Source organism: Lathyrus oleraceus, chromosome 6 (genome assembly GCF_024323335.1).
Source record: "Lathyrus oleraceus cultivar Zhongwan6 chromosome 6, CAAS_Psat_ZW6_1.0, whole genome shotgun sequence".
Classification (NCBI taxonomy): Eukaryota; Viridiplantae; Streptophyta; class Magnoliopsida; order Fabales; family Fabaceae; genus Lathyrus; species Lathyrus oleraceus.
The window spans coordinates 332439200-332460909 of record NC_066584.1 but is presented as its reverse complement, the minus strand read 5'-3'; the positions used below and the strand labels follow the sequence as shown (position 1 = coordinate 332460909).

General features: G+C 36.0%; 2 protein-coding genes across 2 annotated transcripts; both read right to left on the bottom strand.

Annotated features, from left to right (window-relative positions):
• Positions 1-511: 511 nt before the first annotated feature.
• LOC127095503 (protein AGENET DOMAIN (AGD)-CONTAINING P1-like) lies at positions 512-1233 on the bottom strand. The gene is made up of 2 exons (XM_051034182.1): positions 751-1233; positions 512-658 (listed from the first exon to the last, which is right to left on the bottom strand). Exons 1-2 carry the CDS (start codon positions 1231-1233, stop codon positions 512-514), a joined length of 630 nt encoding a protein of 209 aa, XP_050890139.1.
• A 17360-nt stretch (positions 1234-18593) lies between these two features.
• Positions 18594-20405, bottom strand: LOC127095501 (uncharacterized). Its single transcript, XM_051034181.1, has 4 exons — positions 19701-20405; positions 19290-19571; positions 18830-19247; positions 18594-18727 (listed from the first exon to the last, which is right to left on the bottom strand). The coding sequence occupies exons 1-4, from the start codon at positions 20403-20405 to the stop codon at positions 18594-18596; spliced, it is 1539 nt and encodes a 512-aa protein (XP_050890138.1).
• Between the last annotated feature and the right edge of the window lie 1305 nt (positions 20406-21710).

The following is a 21710-nucleotide window of genomic DNA, read 5'->3' as shown; positions in this document are numbered from 1 at the left end:
ATGAATAATCTTGTCATGGAATCGTGTTAAATTGCATCCATATTTTTAAAATGATTGTTTTTTAAGAAAATAATTTACAATAGTAACACGTTTATACGATTATTATTGAAATTCAAGTCAGTGATTATTTTCTTGTTTTGTCACTTGCTTTTATGATCTAGATTTCTAAAATCTGGATTATCATTGTTTTTGTTATGATCGGCATTTTTTATTGTTGGCTTTAAATTGGCTTCTCTTCGGAGAAAGGTGTTGTAGGTTGAGATATGTATATTTGTTATTTACAGCCATTCTTTTGACATGTTAACGAACAATATTTTAAATTGTGATTTGGTTTGTAATTTGTAGACTGCTTTTTCAGCATGCAATACTATATTTTGATTTGACGGTCCTAACCTCAAGCTTTTCGTTTTAATTTTTTCAGCTTTGAAGTTTTGAATGCTGGAGAAAAATCCAGACTATCATTAGACCCAGTTCTTGTTGGCCAAACCTTTGAATTTGTTGTTCTAAACTACTACTCTTCATTAGAGTTGATGAAATAAATAATATATTTGGAGTCTCCGAGAACTTTAGAAACAACCCCAACCCACCAACCGTCTTTGTAGTATGCACCCATTTTATCAAGAATCTTAAACTCATCAACAACATCAGTAGGCCTAGCCTAATCTGAAATAGACTGATTTCCTCTTTCAAATGCTTATAATCATCTTCATCAAGAAGATTTTCGTACTGCATGACGAACTTCTATCCTACCTTGAAACCATCTTCGTCATTGCACACCTGTTGTGGAAATGGTGTCATCCAACTTCCATTGACCCACTTATGGTGCCGCCTCAATTCTTTGTCTGAGTATGCTTGCTGCTCCGACCAATCTTTGAAATACACTGCCCACATACCGCCCCAAAATGATTCGGAGATGCGACCTTTACACCATTCGTTGTTGTCATAAACATCAACTTTGTCACCAACTTGGAAGTCCTGGATGATCTCATTAGGAGGAATTGGACGGAGCTGGGAAAGCTTAGCAGTTTCTTGGGGGTCCTTTGTTCCCTCCTTATCCTGCATTATTTTGTCATACTCCATAACAAACTTGTCACCACGGAGACAATGGACAATCTTTCCGGTGAACCATGAACCATAGTATCTGTCTACATCTTTACTGGTTTCAACTAATGTTCTCGGTCTGAGGATGGTTGATGTGGCGGAAAAAGAACAGGTTGTGGGTTTGGATGCCATGGATTATAGGGCTAGGGTTTCACGCGATATGATCGCAGAAATGGTAAAAAAGAAAAAGGTTAAATGAATGTGAATGAGAATGAGAATAGTGTTTTTATAGTTGTTTTCTATTACTTTATCATATAAATGATTAATGCGTTTGGCGGTAATTAAAAGGAGTAATATATGTTGGGATAATTTCATTTTCAAATCAATCGTTGCCAACATATGTATGTAGTCTTTTTTTAATCTAATGTCCTATATGCTCATGTTTAATAAAACATATTTTATTAAATGTAATAAAAAATTAAATTGAGTCAAGTTTAATAAATGAAAATATATTAATAAGAAAAATAGAACACTTTTTATATTATAAATGTTTAATCATTTTAAATTAGAAAAAAATACAAATGGCACACAAGCAGGTTGATTCTTTTTCTTCTTGTTTATCTTTTTACTATATGCTCTATCGTATTTAAACTCTAATTCACTTTTATTTGAGGAACGCCTTTTAGTTTATAAGATCAAGTCAACTTTTTTCCTTAATAAATTTACTTAAGTTTTTTTCTACTTAGTAAATATATATTTTTACTATGTGTTTTATCGCATTTAAATCCTAATTCACTTTCTTTTTCATTGAGACACAAGTTTCACATGTTCCATTCAAATTTCTAATATTAGTTATTTTGAACTTAAGGGTTTTATTGTTTTCTACCATAAATTCATTATAGTCTTTAAGGTCTGAGTTATGATTTTTAATCTTATCATTTTCTTCAATTAATACAACACTTAATTTAAACAAATATTTATAAGATAGCTTTGTTAACTCATGATCATCTTCCTCGTGAGAATCATGGTAATATGTATAATATATCACTACGGATGTTTTTGTCAACCGTGATGAAATTTTTTTTACTGAAATTAGTACATAACATGCTTTAGTTTATTTTTCTTCATAATACAAGTGACCTAGCGAAAGAACGGAAGAAGGCGATATAAGAAACCGAGTAAACTCTATCATTTCAGGTTCAAATCAAGGAGTGAAAAGACGAAACTTCAAGAAGTGTACACGAAAATCATTTATTGGCCTCTTCCTCTTCTTCACAATTGCAGTACGTTATTTATTTCATCATCATTCATCTTGAGTTTTAGGTTTTAACTATTTGTTGAGATAGTTTTTAGGTTTTTTGTTGTTGTTTAATGTTATATTTTATTGTTATTGAGTCAGATTGAGATTGTTTTTGTATTGTTGAAAATGATATATCTTATTGTTGTAGTTGTTTTCATTCTAATTGTGTTGTCGTATTGAGAGGTTAACATGTTGACAATGTTGGTCTTGTATTGTTGTATTATGGTATATATTATTTTTCGATTTTGTTAAAAATTAATGTAGTAAGTTGTTGTATTGAGAGTATTATTTTTTTGATGTTGTGTTGTTATATTGTTGTATTGTTAAATGGTTTTATAAGCTTTTAATATAAATTTCATAATACATTATGGATTGTAGTTGGATGAAAGTTGGTAGATTAGGTATGGTGTATGAGACAGGAGTTCTTGAATTTCTTGAATATTGTTGCTTAGAAATGTGTCAAACTTAATTACATAACACATCCAATAACTCTTCACCACACATTCGTATAATAAAATTTACCATTGGATTGAAAATATCATCATATAAATCATCTCTATAAAATTTAACATGAATAAAAAATTATTTGATATATTAACGAAATGCAAAAAAAAATTAACCTATTACAAAACTGTTAATTTTGATCATCTCTTTAACATATCAAATTATTTTCAATAGATGTTAAATTTTATAGAGATAATCTATATGATAATAACTTTCAATCCAACATTAAATTATGTTATACAAAAATGCGGTAAAGAGTTATCGAATGTGCCATGTTATTAAATTTGACATTGGATGAGGAGGGAACAAAAGGGCTCTAAGAAACTGCTAAGCCTTTCCGGCTTCGGGCAATTCCCCGAAGAAGATCATCCACGACCCCCAACTTGGTGATGAAGTTGATGCTTATCACAATGACAGATGGTGGGACGGTAGCATCTCCGGATCATTAGGGAAGGATATATAGGTTGTATATTTCAAAGGCTCGTGGGAGCAGCTAGCATACTCCGACGAAGAACTAAGGTGGCGCCATAAGTGAGTCAATGGAAGTTGGATCCCACCATTTCCACAATAGGTGTGTTTTATATTCATTTTTTTCCGGATTGATAACAAGGTTTGATTTTTATTGAATGTGTTACGATGTTAACTAATTAATATGAGTGATGATGATATTGTTTATTAATTATTAATGTTATAGGATGATGATAGTGAAATAAAAGAATCGGAGCGAATAAAGGCTCCTAAAACTGTGAGTGGAGACAAGGGTGATTTCAAGTTTAAACCATGGACATTTGTTGAGGTGTGGAATGGGGGAGATGGTTTCAATGAGGCTTGGTTTTATGCAACCCTGGTTGAGCCTAAGGCGGGATGGAAGTCGTGGTCGCGTTTGAAAATGTTCTTAATGATGATGATTTAAAGCTATTAAAAGAGGAAATCAGTATGATTCATATTAGGCTTTGTCCACCAAAAACTGATGTTGATCAGTTTAAAATTCTTGATGAAGTAGATGCATAGTATAAAGACGACCGGTGGGTTGGGATTGTTTCTAAAGTTTTTAGAGACTCCAAATATATTTTTTATTTCAGGAACTTCAGTGAAGAAATGGATTTTCAATATATCGAGTTGAGGGTACATCAGGACTGGATTTATCATAAATGGGTAATGGCTTCTAAGGTATGATTACAATGTTTGCATAGCAGTATATTGTCAAAAATAATTTGTTGCCAAGTGAGGATTGACATGAATAATCTTGTCATGGAATCATGTTAAATTGTATCCATGTTTTTAAATTGGTTGTTTTTTAAGAAAATAATTTACAATAGTAACATGTTTATATGATTATTATTGAAATTCAAGTCAGTGATTATTTGCTTGTTTTGTCACTTGCTTTTATGATCTAGATTTCTAAAATCTGGATTATCAATATTTTTGTTATGATCTGCATTTTTTATTGTTGGCTTTAAATTGGCTTCTCTTCAGAGAAAGGTGTTGTAGGTTGAGATATGTGTGTTTGTTATTTACAATAATTCCTTTGACATGTTAACGAGCAATGTTTTAAATTGTGATTTGGTTTGTAATTTGTAGGCTCCTTTTTCATCATGCAATACTATATTTTGATTTGATGGTCCTAACCTCAAGCTTTTCATATTAATTTTTTCATCTTTGAAGTTTTAAATGCTGGAGAAAATTCCAGACTATTATTAGACTCAGTTCTTGTTAGCCAAACCTTTGAATTTGGAGTTCTAAACTACTACTTTTCATTAGAGTTGATGAAATAAACAATATATTTGGAGTCTTTGAGAACTTTAGAAACAACCCCAACCCATCAACCATCTCTGTAGTATGCATCCACTTCATCAAGAACCTTAAACTCGTCAACAACATCAGTAGGCCTAACCTAATCTGAAACAGACTGACTTCCTCTTTCAAATGCTTATAATCATCGTCATCAAGAAGATTTCCGTACTGCACGACAAACTAAATCCTACCTTGAAACCATCTTTGTCATTGCACACATGTTGTGGAAATGGTGTGATCCAACTTCCATTGACCCACTTATGGTGCCACCTCAGTTCTTCGTCGGAGTACGCTTGTTGCTCCGACCAATCTTTGAAATACACTGCCCACATACCGCCCCCAAATGATTCGGAGATGTGACCTTCCCACCATTTGTTGTTGTCATAAACATCAACTTCATCACCAACTTGGAAGTCCTAGATGATCTCATTAGGAGGAATTGGACGGAGCTGGGAAAGCTTAGCAGTTTCTTGGAGGTCCTTTGTTCCCTCCTCATCCTCCATTATTTTTTCATACTCCATAATAGACTTATCACCATAGAGACAATGGACAATCTTTCTGGTGAATCATGAACCATAATATCCGTCTACATCGTTGTTGATTTCAACTAATGTTCCCGATTTGAATATGGTTGATGTGGTGGAAAAAGAACAGGTTGTGGGTTTGGATGCCATGGATTATAAGGCTAGGGTTTCACGCGATTTGATTGCAGAAATGGTAAAAAAGAAAAAGGTTAAATGAATGTGAATGCTAATAGCATCCTTATGGCTTCTAATCTAGCTATAAGAGCATAGGTTTCATTTAAATCTATTCCCTCTTGTTGATTGTATCCTTTCATAACAAGTATGGATTTATTTCTTAAAACATTGACATCTTCATCCAACTTGTTGCAAAAGACCCATCGGGTTCCAATAACTAGATCAGTTGTAGCTTTGGGAACGAGTTCATAAATGTTGCTTTGTTCAAATTGATTTAACTCTTCTTGCATAGCAACGGACCAATGTTTGTCGATTATGGCTTTGTTGATTCCCTTTGGCTCAATTTGTAAAACAAAATCCACATAACTACATACCTTGTTTAGTATTCGTATAGTGGTGACTCCTTTCGATATGTCTCGAATAACATTCAATATTGAATGATCTTTTGTTAGTCTTCATTCCTTAGGAAGATATGGATTTTCTGTGGAGTATCTGGGGTTTGATCCTGAACTAATTCTTCTTATATCACTTGATTTTCATTTTTCTCTTGGTTTAGTTCTTGACCATCTTCCAGACTTATTTTTATTTTCCGGGACAGATTTTTGCAAAAGTTGTATGTTTCGAAAGACTTTGACAATAAACGTCAAGAACATTGAACAATAAAGAAAATGCAGTAAAATATGGATAAAAAGAAAAAGTTAAAGTAAAGAATTAAATTTATAAATGGAATTCAAATACATACATTAAAAGTTCATTTCTCACTTTCGCAGTTGGATACTTTAGGTGTGTAATATGTAAAGTTGCGGACACCTAAAACTAGACACGAACACTGCTTATATATGAGTCCTAAGATAAGCGTCTACAACAGTCGACTTAGCAAAACTTGACACTTCTTAGTCTTCATCCATATTTCGTCTTTGACAAGTTTCCACATGTTCTTAAATAACTGTATGATCTTATCCAACTCTCTTTGATAAAAACATAGTAGCCACGTCAACTAAAAACCCAAAATTTCACTAAGTCTATTACCTTGACTGGGGTCTTTTACAGGCCTCTCGAACAGCTTCCCAATCTCCTTCGATGGGAAATTCTCCTCAAATGGTTAATTTGTCTTCTGGTAAAAAATGATCGTTTTGACTATAGGTGAAACCTTAAATCTCCTCCATAGCTAGATTCGGCCATGAATCCTCATGTTTATTACCTGTGTCGGAAGTATAAGGCAACAACATGATGGAGAAATTTAATTTCTCCTTACTCAAAACCATTAATGTCAGCCATCTTGTCCATAAATTTGTTTTTTTTTTTTATAAATAAAATCTCTCTAAAAGCAACCTTTCTATTTTCACCCAAGTTTCTATCACACAACTTGCAAGCACTGATATAGAAGGGGGAAGCAGAATGACCCGCAATGGTCGCATTTATACCCCTCAGTTCAACTTGGCTCCGCCAATTCCACCGAAAGAAACCACCACCACTGTTACCGACAAAGGTAAAGGGGTGATCCCAACTGATGAAGACACTGAATTTCTGAGGATTATCAAGAAGAGTGATTACAATATTATTGATCAGCTGCATCAAACTCCTTCAAAGATATACATTTTATCTCTTCTTATGAGTTCTCCAGCTCATAGGAGTGCCTTGTAGAAATTGTTAGCTCATGCTCATGTCACTCACGAAATTACTATTAATCAATTTGATGGGATCATTGCCAATATTACAGCATGCAACAATCTCAGCTTTAGTAGAGAAGATTTTCCGAAGGATGGCCAAAATCATAACCGTGCTTTGCACATATCTGTGAAATGCCAAGAAGATACCCTAGCAAGAGTCTTTATGGACACTGGCTCCTCTCTGAATGTTTTAACTAAGAGGACGATCGCTAAGTTGGCATATCAAGGGGCTGAGATAAGGTCAAATGCATTAATTGTCAAGGCATTTGATGGATCGAGGAGGACCGTCATAAGGGAAGTGGAGCTGCCAATCTTAATTGGTCCACATGTGTTTGAAATTACTTTTCAGGTTATGGACATCAATCCAAATTATAGATTTTTGATTGGAAGGTCGTGGATTCATGCCACTGGGGAAGTGACTTCCACCTTGCACCAAAAAATTAAATTTGTTATTGATGATAAGTTGGCGATTTTATCCGGTGAGAAAGATATTATGGTAAGCCACCTCTCTTCGTTCAGTTACATTGAGGCTGATGAGGACGCTTTGGAAACTTCTTTCCAAGCTCTTGAAATAGCCAACCTTGTGCTTATGGAAGTCGAAGAACCAAAGGGGAAGGGTATTCCATCTTTTGCATCATGGAAGAAAGCAAGATCAGCCATTGAGGAAGGACGTTCTCAAGGTTGAGGAGATGTTACTAACGTCAAAATAAAGTTGGACTGTTATGGGTTGGGTTACAAACCAACTAATGCCAAGAAGGGAGCATCAACCTCCATCAAAGGACGTCCAAAGACTATCTAAGAAGTGTTTGTCAGTGCTGAATATCAAGTCAATGTTATTGATGAAGATCTTGAAGATGAATATTTGAACAACCTGGTGTACCAGTGTGATGTGGCTTTGAACAATTAGAAGGCGATTGAAATCCCAAAGATGTTTCCTTTGTCAAAATAATTTGTTGTTTTTCTTTGTTGTTTTTCTTTGTTGTTTTCAAAATTTCGTAGTTATGCCCAAATCTATTGGACTGTTTTGTAGGGCCACCTTTGCATTTTCAAGATTATATCAATGAAGGTCTTTTGTTAAATTCCTATTTGTTCATTTACTGCTCTTTCTATTTCGCTTTTAAAGGAAAATGGAAATATTTCAAAACCATTAAAATAAAAAGCATTTTCCTCTTGCATTCCTTTGTTTTTTTTACTTTTAATAAAAGTAAATCATTCAAACATGCAGAATAAAAGAGAACTTTGTTGAATCCAATGACTCTACTTTCACTCCTAACTTTGATTCACCCATCTACCAAGATGAAGAAGAGGGTAAGGAAGATTGTGATGTTCCTTATTAACTGACAAGATTGGTTGAGTACGAGTACACATATCTCCAACCACATCAAGAGCAGGTAGAGACAATCAACCTTGGCACCGGGGAAATAAAGAAAGAGGTCAAGATTGGTACAACACTTGGGGCAGACGTCAAAGAAAGATTATTCAAGCTTATACAAGAATATGTGGATGTGTTTGCATGGTTGTATCAAGATATGCCTAGTTCAAACACAGACATTATTCTTCACAAATTGCCACTCCTACTAGATTGTCCACCAGTAAAACAGAAACTCCAAAGAACAAGACTAGACATGGCTTTAAAGATTCGAGAAGAGGTCAAAAGACAGTTTGATGCTGGTGTAAGACCCCAATTTTGATCCTAAGATCCCTCATGGCATCATAACATTGCATTTGCATTTGCCTCAAGGATCATAGCATCTTGGCTCCTAACCCTAGGGTGGGACTCTTGTGAGTTGGTTTGAGATCACCAAGCATGCTTGAATTTAATATTATTGATTTTCTTACTTTTTTTACTAACCAAAAGTACAAAAATATGTCACTGACATCTTTTGTTTTGTAGCTTGAGCAATCACAAGATCCAAGGCTCCTAGAGACCCTATGCTCATTGATATGGCCAGGTGAAGATGAAAGCAAGCATGACAATGATTCACAAAGCTCTCATACATCAAATATTCCTCCCAAGTATCTCAATTCATCATTTTGATCAAAGCAACCCAAAGGGCTTGAGGATTGTTTCCCAAGGAAACCCTAATTCATTTGTGCATTAACTATGCCTTGCTCATGAAACAACCTCAACCCATGATCAAATACAATCAAGGGAAGTTATTTCATTCATCATTTCATGCATATTTTAGCTTATTTGAGTGTCCTCAATCATCAATTCATCAAGATTTGAGGTGTGGACTTGAGAAGTTGATCAGTGAATTCATCTGACTATTTTGAAGTACATTGAGACCTAACTTTTAATGTGTTTGTCAAATGGAGATGGCCCCAAGATAAAACATGTTATTAAGAACCATATGAACAACTTTCATGTTCATTAAAAATTGATTTAAAGCTTTTAAAGTCATCATCCATTTCAAAACATTATAGGTCATTTTGACTGAAACCCTAATTTTAGGTCAACGTCCCAAGAACATAACTCATTCATTTTTCATGATTTTGAGGTGGGATAAAATGAATTGGAAAGTTTAATATGTCTACTTCATTTTTTATGTTGAGAAAATTTTCATAATCCAAAAATAAAAATACATGTGATAATGCAAAACATTATAGGTCACTTTGGACCAAAAGCATTGAAATGTGAAAAAGTCCAACTTCAAGTGCCCATAACTTTCTCATCAAAAATCCAAATGATGAAAACTTTAAGTCCAAATTGATTGTCTTGAAAATATCTACAACTTTTATGTTGAAGGCTTTGTCATTTGGAGCCTGCATCAATGAAACAGAAGGGCTTGAAGTTGATCATTTTTGGAAATTTTCACATACACATATTTTGCACCTTGCACTTCATAATCAATTTTCATCAATTTCCCAATACCAAATGAAATTTTGTTCAACATAACAATTGATCCTCATGTCAAGAGCTTTCCAACCATTACCCATAACGCCATGTTTTATTTTTGGAAATATCATTTTCGAATAGGAGAAAGTTTTAGTGCATTTTTGGAAACAAGTTGAAAACACGTCGCACAAGCTCATGACATCATTTCTGCACGTCCACTTCACTCAAATATGGTATCAGCATTCATTTGCAATGAGAATTGGGCCCTCCATGCGCCTGTACAGGCCCATGCATGGAGGCCCTCTTCATCCATGCACACACTTTGTTCATGCATTTGCCTTGCTAATTACTATATATAGGAGTGCTAGGCTTCACAATTGAGCAACCTGAAGGTGTCTGTTATGCTGCAAGAATCCCTCCATAGCCTCACTTAAAGGAACTCTCTCTTTCTTTTCAAATTTTCAGATCTGAGTTTCAACTTCATTGGTTGATTTTTAGACTCATAGTTCCTTGACCTTGCTTCATCTTCATCCTGAGATCATACTGCAAGCAATAGCTAAGAGAATTCGTGCCTTTCAGATCCATATTTCAGAGGTGGATGCTCAAACTTTCCTTCTTCGAATCTCTTTGTTTATAGTTTGTTTCTTGCATTTATTGGGTTGGCTGAAGTCCTCTCATCAGAGGCAATTGATTGATGCTTTGAATTTTGAAATTCCATTAAGTTTCAGTTGAACATCATAATTTTCAACCTCTGATTTCTTTTACCATGGATGTCTAGAGTGAAAATAGATGGCACAGGGGTGATGTACATCACCCAAGCTTTCCATTGTTGTATAGATCGTGGCATTTGGTTGAGGTTGCCATGTCTGCAACTCTCACCGGAACCGGAGAACTCGCCGGAGAAGACGGTGGTGTACACCACCGTCCCAACTCCAAATCAAATCATGGTCGTGCGATCTCATTTCCAGATCTAATTTGGATCCTCCTTTCTTATGACTTTTTTAATGCCACATGTTGCTCAGTTGACTTAAGTGTTTGGTGGACGCGCGCTTGAGGGTCGTTTGATGCACCAGCTCAATTAATGAGCCTGATCCAACGCCTCACGTTTTTCCTTATTTTTTATTTCTAACTTTAATTTTCATTTTATTTCTTTTATTCCATTTCATTTCAAAAAATCATATCTCATTCATTTTAAGTCCAAAAAATGTAAGACCAGTGGCATTATTTCTCTTTTAATTCCTAGTTTCTAAAAATGATTTTTAATATTTTTTATTTTATCATTTGATATTTTTTAGGAATTTTCTCTTTTCTGGTTATTTTTAATTCATTTTAAATAGTTTTTGATATTCAAAAAATACAAAAATGTTTTCTTAACCTCTTTGAATGATGATGGATCTATGAAAAATATTCTCATCAATTTCTTAATTGATTTGAGATTTATTTGAGATTTTAATTCAATTAGGTTATTTTTATGCATTTTAATTGATTAAAAATAGTTTTTGGTTTCTAAAAATGCTGAAATTTTTTGTCAAACTTTGTTTGACCTTGTTAAACTTAGGATGATCCATTTGGACTTTTCAAAGTTGATTTGAAATGGATTTGAAGTTTGACCTTTAATTGTTTATTTTAATTCAAGTATTATTTTTATTTTGAAAAATACCAAAAATATTTTATTTGTTTCTTGACTTCTAAGTTTCATTTTGCTTCTGTTTGCTAATGTTTGACCTTGATCTCATCTATCTTTGGTCAATGTATGTTGATTACTTCATTTGAATTTCCATTAATGTTCACTCTTATTCATCTCCTTCTTCATCTTTTTTTCTTTTTTTTGATCAATGAGTTAAATATTGGTGGTTATCCTTGATGAATGGGAGGTTTAACCTTCCTTGATTCAAATCTATATCATCTTGATCATAGATCAAGTGAATGGCTTTGCATTAAGGATAGGTTGCTTCCTAATCAAGCAAAGAACCTAAATCAATACAAGATCATTTCTCATCTTCTTTTGACATGGCAAGTTGTAGGAGCTTGATTCACTAATCAAGATCTCTAACTTGTGTTGTTGCCTATATTTTTATTGACCGGCCTCAGATAGGTGTGACTACTACATTAGTCCACTTACGATTGCTTAACATAGCGCTATTGCCTTATGGCACACTAACACTAACAATTGACCATTAACATTTAATTCTTGCACTTTACATTTATGCAATTTAATATTCTTGTACATATTATTCATTTGCTTTTGCCCTTTGCTCATTTGAGCACATGTTTATGTTAATGCAATTTGCCTTTTGCTCACTTGAGCACATAATTGTGTATATACTATTGTGTTTGTGTTTTGTTTTGATTGTTGTGAACCAATTGCAAATGGATAAAAGGACTTAGACTTTAGGACATTCCCTATGCAAAAATGGAGTCAAAGAGCAACTAGGCCTTATGCCTTTAGAGTGCTATAAAAGTCAAAGAGTAACTAGACCTCCTGCCTATAGAATGCTTAATGTTGAAGAGGAATTGAAAGGACCTATTCTCTAAACTCCCTCTTGTCCATTATTTATTTGCATTATAGAACTTTTTGATGTGTGTGTTCTTGTGCTAGGGATTCCAACTTGAGCCTAAGTGAAGAACCATTGTCATGAGCTTCCAAAGTGAGAGATATAAGAGCCATTGGAGGATTCCTAAGAGCTTGCTTGATTGATTGATTGATTGAGTACACACTTATTTGCTTGCTTATTCCAAAGGATGGGAGCTACTTGGGTCATCAATATGATCTCAAGAAGGGAACTCCATTTGTGGTCTTTTCTTCTTTTCCTTCATCTTTGTATGTTTAGGACTTAGCTATTCTTCTTCTTCCCTCCACTCTAACCCAAGCCAAAACTTTTGTGCAAACATTAACATTTGTTTTCAAACATTAGAAACCTAAGCATTATGCTTTTGATTTTCAAACTTCTTTTCATAACACTTATTTTGAATTGAATCTTTAAGCCAACTTTGACCATATTTTGTAAATACTTTTCATTGGTAAATATAACTCATTCAACTGTTTTGTGGTTTCAATGGCCACTTTCTTATCAACTTTTTTTATATAACCATTAGCTATTAGGTTTGAGTTATCCTTGAGGTTGATATAATACTCACCTATATCCTTAGTGATGGAAAATGAGTCTTCCATGCTTATTATAGGGTTAAACCCTCACTAGCATGTTGAAGCTATCCTCACATGGTGGATTTGTGGTTTTAGGTTGAGTTTTCTCTCTTGGATAACAAAAGACCTTAAGGCTTTTGGACCAATCAATTCACCAACTTCTTTTGAGATTTTTACCCCGAACTACGAGGTTTTGATCCTAATCTTTTTAAGATGGTACGTAGGCAATGGGTTTATCCATTCAAACACAAAATTGTAAATAACTTGTATATTCTTCTCTCATCTCCCCAATCATGTTTGCACAAATACTTTTCACAAATACCAACCTACCTTACAACAATTGTGAAAAGGGCTCCCTAGGAGTACCTAGGATGTTTTGGGTGCTTAAAACCTTCACATTGCATAACCAACCCCCTTACCCAGATCTCTGACATTTTTATTAGTTTTTTATTCGATAAAACTTCTCGGTTTTTGTTCGCTTTCTAACCTTTCCTTTGGATAAATAGAAGTGCGGTAGCGACTCAAATTGTATGATTTACTTTTGATTTAGTCAATAAATCTAAAGGTGACAAATACCCCGCTACAGCTGGCTTCCTCGTAGTTGCAAAGTACCCTCAATGGGTAGCTAACAGTGTGTCAGTACCTAAAAAGGATGGCAAGGTCAGAATGTGTGTGGACTATAGGGATTTGAACAAAGCTAGTCTGAAGGACGATTTCCCTCTCCCGCATATTGACACCTTGGTTGATAGCACTGCTAGGTTTTCTGTTTTCTCCTTCATGGATGGGTTTTTAGGTTATAATCAGATCAATATGGATCCCGATGACATGGAAAAGACCACCTTCATCACACCATGGGGAACTTATTGCTATAAGGTTATGCCTTTTGGTCTCAAGAACGCAGGGGAAACCTATCAAAGGGTGATGGTCACCCTCTTTCATGACATGATGCATAAGGAGATGGAGGTCTATATAGATGATATGATTGCCAAATCACATAGTGAGGAGGATCATTTGGACCATTTGCTGAAACTATTTGAGCGCCTCAGAAAATTCAGATTGTGTCTGAATCCAACTAAGTGTACATTTGGGGTCCGAGCAGGGAAGTTACTTGGTTTCATTGTTAGTCAACAAGGATATAAAGTAGATCCAGACAAGGTCACGGCAATATAAGAAATGCCAGCTCCACTAACTGAAAAGCAAGTTAGAGGTTTCCTTGGAAGATTGAACTACATTTCCAGGTTTATTTCCAACATGACTGCTACACGTGAGCCTATATTCAAAATTCTCTGAAAGGATCAAACAATTGAATGGAATTCTGATTGTCAGCAAGCTTTTGAGAAGATTAAAGGTTGTCTGCAAGAACCACCCATTCTAGGGAAGCCTCTCTTCATGTATTTGACTGTGCTCGAAGGATCCATGGGTTGCATACTAGGTCAACATGATGAAACTGGAAACAAATAACATAACATCTACTACTTGAGCAAGAAGTTTACTGATTGTGAAAGCAGATATTCACTTTTAGAGAAAACTTGTTATGCTTTAGCATGGGCTTCCAGACGTCTTAGGCAATATATGATTTATCACACTACTTTTTTGATCTCCAAATGGATCCAATAAAGTATATCTTTGAGAAGCCTTCTCTAACTAGAAGACTTGCTTGTTGGCATATGTTGTTATCTGAATACGAAATTCAGTACGTAACCTAGAAATCTATCAAAGGAAGTGTTTTGTTTGACTACCTCGCTAATCATCTTGTTGAAGACTATGAGCCATTGAAGTTTGATTTCCCAGATGAAGACATTATGTTGGTGAAAGATTGTGAAACTCCAAGCCCAGATGAAGGTCTTGATCCAGGTTCCCGCTGGAAGATGATGTTTGATGGTTCCTCCAATTGCATGGGGCATGGCGTGGGAGCTGTATTGATGAATCCTAATGGTGGGTATACTCCTTTCATAGCAAGATTGTATTTTAAATGTACCAACAACATTGCAGAGTATGAAACATGTATCTTGGGTATTGAAGTTGCAATTGACACCCGAATCAAGATCCTTGAAGTGTATGGAGACTCAACCTTGGTGATCTACCAAATCAAAGGTGAACGGGAAACCCGTGATGAGAAGTTAATCCCATATTGTGCCCATATTGTGGACTTCATAAAGTACTTTGATGAAATCACCTTTCAACATGTTCCGAGAGCAGACAATCAGATAGTAGATGTTTTGGCTATGTTAGCCTCTACGTTCCTAGTCAGATTTCTCAATGAGGCACCACTCATCACAATTGAGCGGAAAAACTGCGTCAGCCTATTGTCTATTGGTTGAAGAAGAAACTGATGAGAAACTGCAGTTCTATGATATCAAGAACTACTTACAAAATCAAGAATACCCGGTGAATGCAACAACCCTAAATAAGAAGACTCTGAGGAGGTTGTCATCCAAATTCTTCCTTAGCAACAAGGTGTTATATAAAAGAAACTACGACATGGTTCTGCTCATATGCGTGGATAGACACGAAGCATGCATGTCGATCAAAGAGATTCATGAAGGATCATTTGGAACTCACGCCAATGGACATGCAATGTCTAGGAAGATCTTGAGAGATGGTTATTACTAGTTGACCATGGAGTCCGATTATTTAAACTATGCCAGAAAATGTCACAAATGTCAAATCTATGCTGACAAGGTGTACGTGCCTCCGACACTGTTGAATGTTTTATCATCACCTTGGCCTTTCTAAATGTGGGGCATTGACATGATTGGGGCAATTGAGCCCAAAGCTTCCAATGGTCACTATTTCATCTTGGTTGCAATTGAATACCTCACCAAATGGGTATAAGTTGCTTCCTACGCCAACGTGATGAAACAAGTGGTTGCCCGCTTCATCAAGAACCCGATTATCTATCGCTATGGAGTTCCTAGCAGAATTATCACGGATAATGGGACAAACCTGGACAACAAAACAATGAAATAGTTGTGTGAGACCTTTAATATTGAACATCACAACTCTTCTCTGTATCGTCCAAACATGAATAGAGTTGTTGAAGCTGTAAATAAGAATATCAAGAAAATCCTGCAAAAGATGGTGAAAACTTACAAAGATTGGCATGAAATGTTACCTTTTTCTTTGCATGGATACAGAACCTCAGTTCACACTTCAACAGGGGGCAACCCCTTTCTCTCTAGTGTATAGGATGGATGCAGTTCTCCCAATTGAAGTAGATATACCACCTTTGAGAGTCTTGATATAGACCAAGCTAGAGGAATTTGAATGGATCCAGAACAGATATGACTAATTGAACCTCATTCATGAGAAGAGAATGACTGATATGTGCCATGGTTAGTTGTACCAGAAGAGGATCAAGAGGGCGTTTGACAAGAAAGTCCGTCTTCATGAATTCAAAGAAGGAGACCCCGTACTCAAGAAGATCTTGCCAATACACAAGGATATGCGTGGAAAGTGGAGTCCCAACTATGAAGGCCCATATGTTGTGAAGAAAGCATTCTCCATAGGTTCCTTGATTCTCACAACCATGGATGGTGAAGAGCTTGTACAACTTGTGAACTCTGATGCGATTAAAAAATATTACTCCTCAATAAAACTCGCTAAGTCGAAAACCTGAAAAGGTGACTTAGGCAAAAATGGGTATCCTGGTGGATCATAACCTATGAAGGAGATCTAGGAAACAGTTAGGGGTGAAAGTAAAAATTGAAAGCTCGCTAAGTTGAAAACCCGAAAGCGCGGCTTAGGCAAAAAAGATCGTCTTGGTGGATTGAAAACCCGAAAGGGAGGTCCAGGAAAAAATTAGGGACAAAATTCATTTGAATGTATCATATGGTGTTTACCATTACTGAAGAATCAAAGTTGACGATCAACCCAGTTGCTCTCGTCAGAAGTAAAGTTTTGGGAAAATCTTAGTTATTAGGGATAGTAGTGGTTATTGGATTTAATGTAAACCTTTCCCTATTGCCATTTTTAAAATGTAAAACTGCATGGAGCTTTTTCCATTTGTAAGCTACCATTCTTGAATAAAAACAAACTTTGCCTATCAATTTTGTCATTTATACTTCTCTTACCTTTCCTTGTTATGCAAAATGTCATTTGTTTGTTAATAATGATTTTGAAAATGAAAAGGTTTTGAAAAGAAAATGTTTTGAAAACACTTTGAAAAACGTAATTTTTCTTTGACATATGCAAACATAGAAAGGTAAATATTTTGTCTCCCCAAGAAGTCTCAAGGTTTCTGAAATTCTAGTAACAGACTATCGATGTCACACTGAATGTTATGACATCCAATTCTGCGCAGACAGGTAATGTATGCAGAAAGTAAATGTAAACAGCAGTAAATGACACAGAGAACTGTTTACCCAGTTCGGTGACAAACACACCTACTCTGGGGGCTACCAAGCCAGGGAGGAAATCCACTATAAGAGGTATTAATTCAGGACTTAAACCACCAGTTTAATCCTATCACTTAAGACCTACCCAATGCAATTTCAATCTAAACGAAGACCTGAGTACCTACTCACTCCCCCTCAACCACAACAGTGATTACAACCATTAAGAATTTTAAAGTCAGTGGTGAAGATATACTTCAAACAACTCTTGATTGTGCTTAAAAGCTTTAATCAAGAAACACAGCACTCACGCTTAAAAGCTTAGAGTGACACAACAATTACAACTCAATAAACACCCTAGTCCAATGCAATCATCTAGGTGATAATTGCTTGGCTCACAAGTAAAACCTAATACAAGACACAATGAAGGTACAACAATGATATATAATGATATATTGAATTCTTCACGCTTCAAATCACTAAGTTGCTGAAAGTAGGATTGCCATCCTTTTATAATGCAGTACTTGGGCCTTGAACTTGAATTTCATAAAATTAGGGTTAAGCAAGTTAACCTAATTTCCACACATTAGGGTGCTAACAAATAGGCTATATGCTAGGTCTCTTAATTTTAGCACAGCTGTTAGTTTCCTGAAAATCAGCCTGAGATAAATACTGAAACATAACAGAAAAATTAGCCTATACTTTAGCATCTGCTGTCAGGGATGAATGTCATAACATTCAGTTTGACATCCAGAAAATGCTGTCATGAATGAATGTCATAACATTTAGTTTGACATCCAGTAAATCCTGTATTAGCTAATCCTGCAGCATACTACTTAAGCATGTCATGACATCAGTCAAGACATCTAAGTACAGTAAGTGTTTTAACATAAAATGCAGCCAATCAAAAACATCTACAAACTCCCCCTTTGGCAATTTTTTGGCTAAAACAACTTGGCATCACAACAGAGTTCACAACAGCAGAAAGCACACATCCAAGCAGAGAATCAAATTAGCTAATACACTTAGCAAACATAGAAGTTAAACTTCAAACAGCAGCAGCACAAGAGAAGATCAAGCAGAGAGCAAACAGCAACATAACCTCTTGTTTAGAGGACCTTCAACTTCAAAGAAATTTGTTGTCCTGGGGTACAAGTGTTACTCCCCCTTTTTGTCAAAAATGTTGCCAAAGCAACACTTAATATTACAGACCAAAAAAAATAAAAATACAAGCAATTATCAGAAACACAAGAAATGTTCTAGTCATCTCACTCAGAGTCAGCATCATCATCTGTGCCATCATCAGGACTGGCATCTGCTTCTCCCTCTTCACCTTGTCTTTCAGCTTCTTCTGCAACAGCAGTAGCTTCACCAAATTCTCCACCATCAGCTAGCACATCACCTTCAGTCATCTCCAAAGAGCTAATCAATTTTTCCAAGTTCAACTTCCTTGCCTATAATTCCCTGCAGGTTTCTTTAAGCATTGCAATGATAGCAGCTTTACCTGGCTGATTGCTTACACGTGATGTCTCACCTGATGTCATGACAATGTCAGGGACATGGGTACCTAGGAACAACTTATGATTGAAAGACATAGGGTTGTCTCTTTTCTTCACAGAGTCATTCTCAGTTAAGATGTTTGGAAACTGATTCAAAACAATACCACAGATGAGAGAAGGAAAGGCTATAGGACCCTTCACATTAAAGCTTCCTGCATGCTTCAAAGTTTGATCAAAAATATAGGAGCCATAGTCAAATTTGGCTTTGGTTCCAACAACATATATAAACTTTCCAAGCATTATAGCAACTGTAGATTTATGATTGGTGGGCACCCAGTTAGCACCTCCAATCTTGTGCAGCATTGCATACTTGACACTCAGTTTACTTGCCGCCAATTTTCCTTTTAGAGGCCACTTCCTTACCTGATTAGCAGTGATGACTTGACAGATTTTGTTGTCGGTCACCTCAAGCTCAGGTTGAGCTTCATCAGGCCTTCCCAAATACTTGTTGATCACTGAAGGGGAGAAATTTACACACTTGCCTCTCACATACACTTTCCTGAATTCCTTAGACTTGCCATCAGCATATTCTTCAGACAAATTAACAATAAATTCCTTTACCAACATCTCATAGCACTTTGAAAACTGAGTCACAGTCTTCATTAAACCAGCCTCTTGAATAAGATCCATAATATCCTTACAGTCTAGAACATTCTGAGCTAATTCCCTTTCCAAAGCCATCCTCTTCTAATAAACATATTTCCACCTGTTTACACTTGAAGCAAAATGAAAAGATATGTTGTCAATTGGTACCTCAGGGACACTAGCTGCAAGCTTGCTAGTGGTTGGCTTCTTCTTTAACAGAATGTCAGAGACATTACAAGGAACATCTGAGTCAGACTCAACACCAACAAACTTGGTCTTCTTTTTCTTGGGCACCACTTTGCTCCAAGATTTGGTTGGACCATGAACTTTCCTCTTGAGGGAACTCTCGACTGCCACCGTTGTCTTGGAAGAGGTTGAAACATCAATCTTCTTTTTGGGGGACCTTTGAGCCACGGTTTTCTTTTCTCTCCTAGTCCTAACCCTTTTGGCTATGCTAGGGAGGACAGAGGACAATAGCTCATTATCAGAAAATTCCTCCAGGTCTACTGTTTCAGCCTCACAATTAGGGTTGTCACTGACATCATGAGTGACATGAACTTCCTCACCAGCCACATTATCTAAGGGTTTGTAAACATTTGACTCCTTATGAGCATCAGTTTGCTCAACATCATCATAGCTATTCTTTCCTAAAGACTCAGTATTTTCTTGATCAACAACACTATCAGGTTCAATAGTGTTTAAGGGAATGGAAACCCCAGGGACCTCATGATTTCCAGACGGTATTCCAGTCACTATAGAGGCAATGGCATTGTGAACATACCTGGAACCTTCTTTGGTTCGTTCCTCAAGAACGATGGATGAGGAGAAGCCTGATACCGTTTCTTTAGGTCTTCTTGCATGTGGGGTATTCACAGAGTCAGCAATAGGATCTTCTCTGTTATGGTTGCTTGGTTCAGCGCTAGGAGACCAATGCATGTTCTTGGAAGGAGAAAAGTTGGATTGTTGAGACATGATGAGTATCTTAGAGACGAGATGAAAAATTTCTCTGAGAGGATGCTTGCGTGAATGGAAGATGAAAGAGTGGAAGAAGTAACGCTTGTTGCAAGTGAAATAACTATTATCTGTTGACCAATCAGAGCACACTTCCAATTGTTTAATAATTTGAAATATTAAACAGTAAATTCCTAACATCCTTAGTTGCTATAATTCCTCAGAAAGACATATGCCCAACTTGCCCCTTAAATTTTCAAACTGAGTAGCATCCAAAGCCTTTGTAAATATGTCAGCAAGTTGTAGTTCAGTTGCCACATGTTCCAAGGTAATCACTTTGTCTTCTACCAGATCTCTTATGAAGTGATGTCTAATGTCAATATGTTTGGTCCTGTTGTGTTGGATAGGATTCTTTGAAATGTTGATGGCACTGAGATTGTCACAGAACAATGTCATGACATTCTGAGTGACATTGTACTCAGTCAACATCTGTTTCATCCATACCAGTTGGGAATAACTGCTTCCAGCTGCTATGTACTCAGCTTCTGCAGTGGATAATGATACACAGTTCTGTTTCTTGCTGAACCAAGATATGAGATTGTTTCCCAAGAAACATCCTTCTGATGTGCTTTTTCTGTCATCAGCACTCCCAGCCTAATCAGCATCACAATACCCAGATAAGATAGGCTCATAGCCATGAGAGTAGAGCATACCATAATCACAAGTCCCATTTATATACTTGAGAATCCTCTTGACTTGATTTAAGTGAATCACTTTGGGTTCTGCTTGGTATCTAGCACACACACCAACTGCATAGGCAATATCAGGTCTACTAGCAGATAGATATAGTAGGCTACCTATCATGCTTCTATACAAGCATTGATCAATACTAAAACCTCCTTCATCTTTAGTTAACTTTAAATGAGTAGGTGCAAGAGTTCTTTTGTGACTAGCATTATCCATACCAAACTTCTTAACTATGTTCTTGGCATATTTGCTTTGGGAGAGAAACATGGAATCTTCCATCTGTTTAACTTGCAGTTCAAGAAAATAAGTCAATTCCCCAACCAAACTCATTTCAAATTCAGATTGCATCTGGTTAACAAAATGTTTCACCATTCTATCTGACATTCCACCAAAGACAATATCATCAACATATATTTTGGCAATCATGATTTTTCCATCTTCATCCTTCACAAATAAAGTCTTATCTATCCCTCCTTTTCTGTAACCATTAGTAGTCAGAAATTCAGTCGGCCTCTCATACCAAGCTCTAGGAGCTTGCTTCAA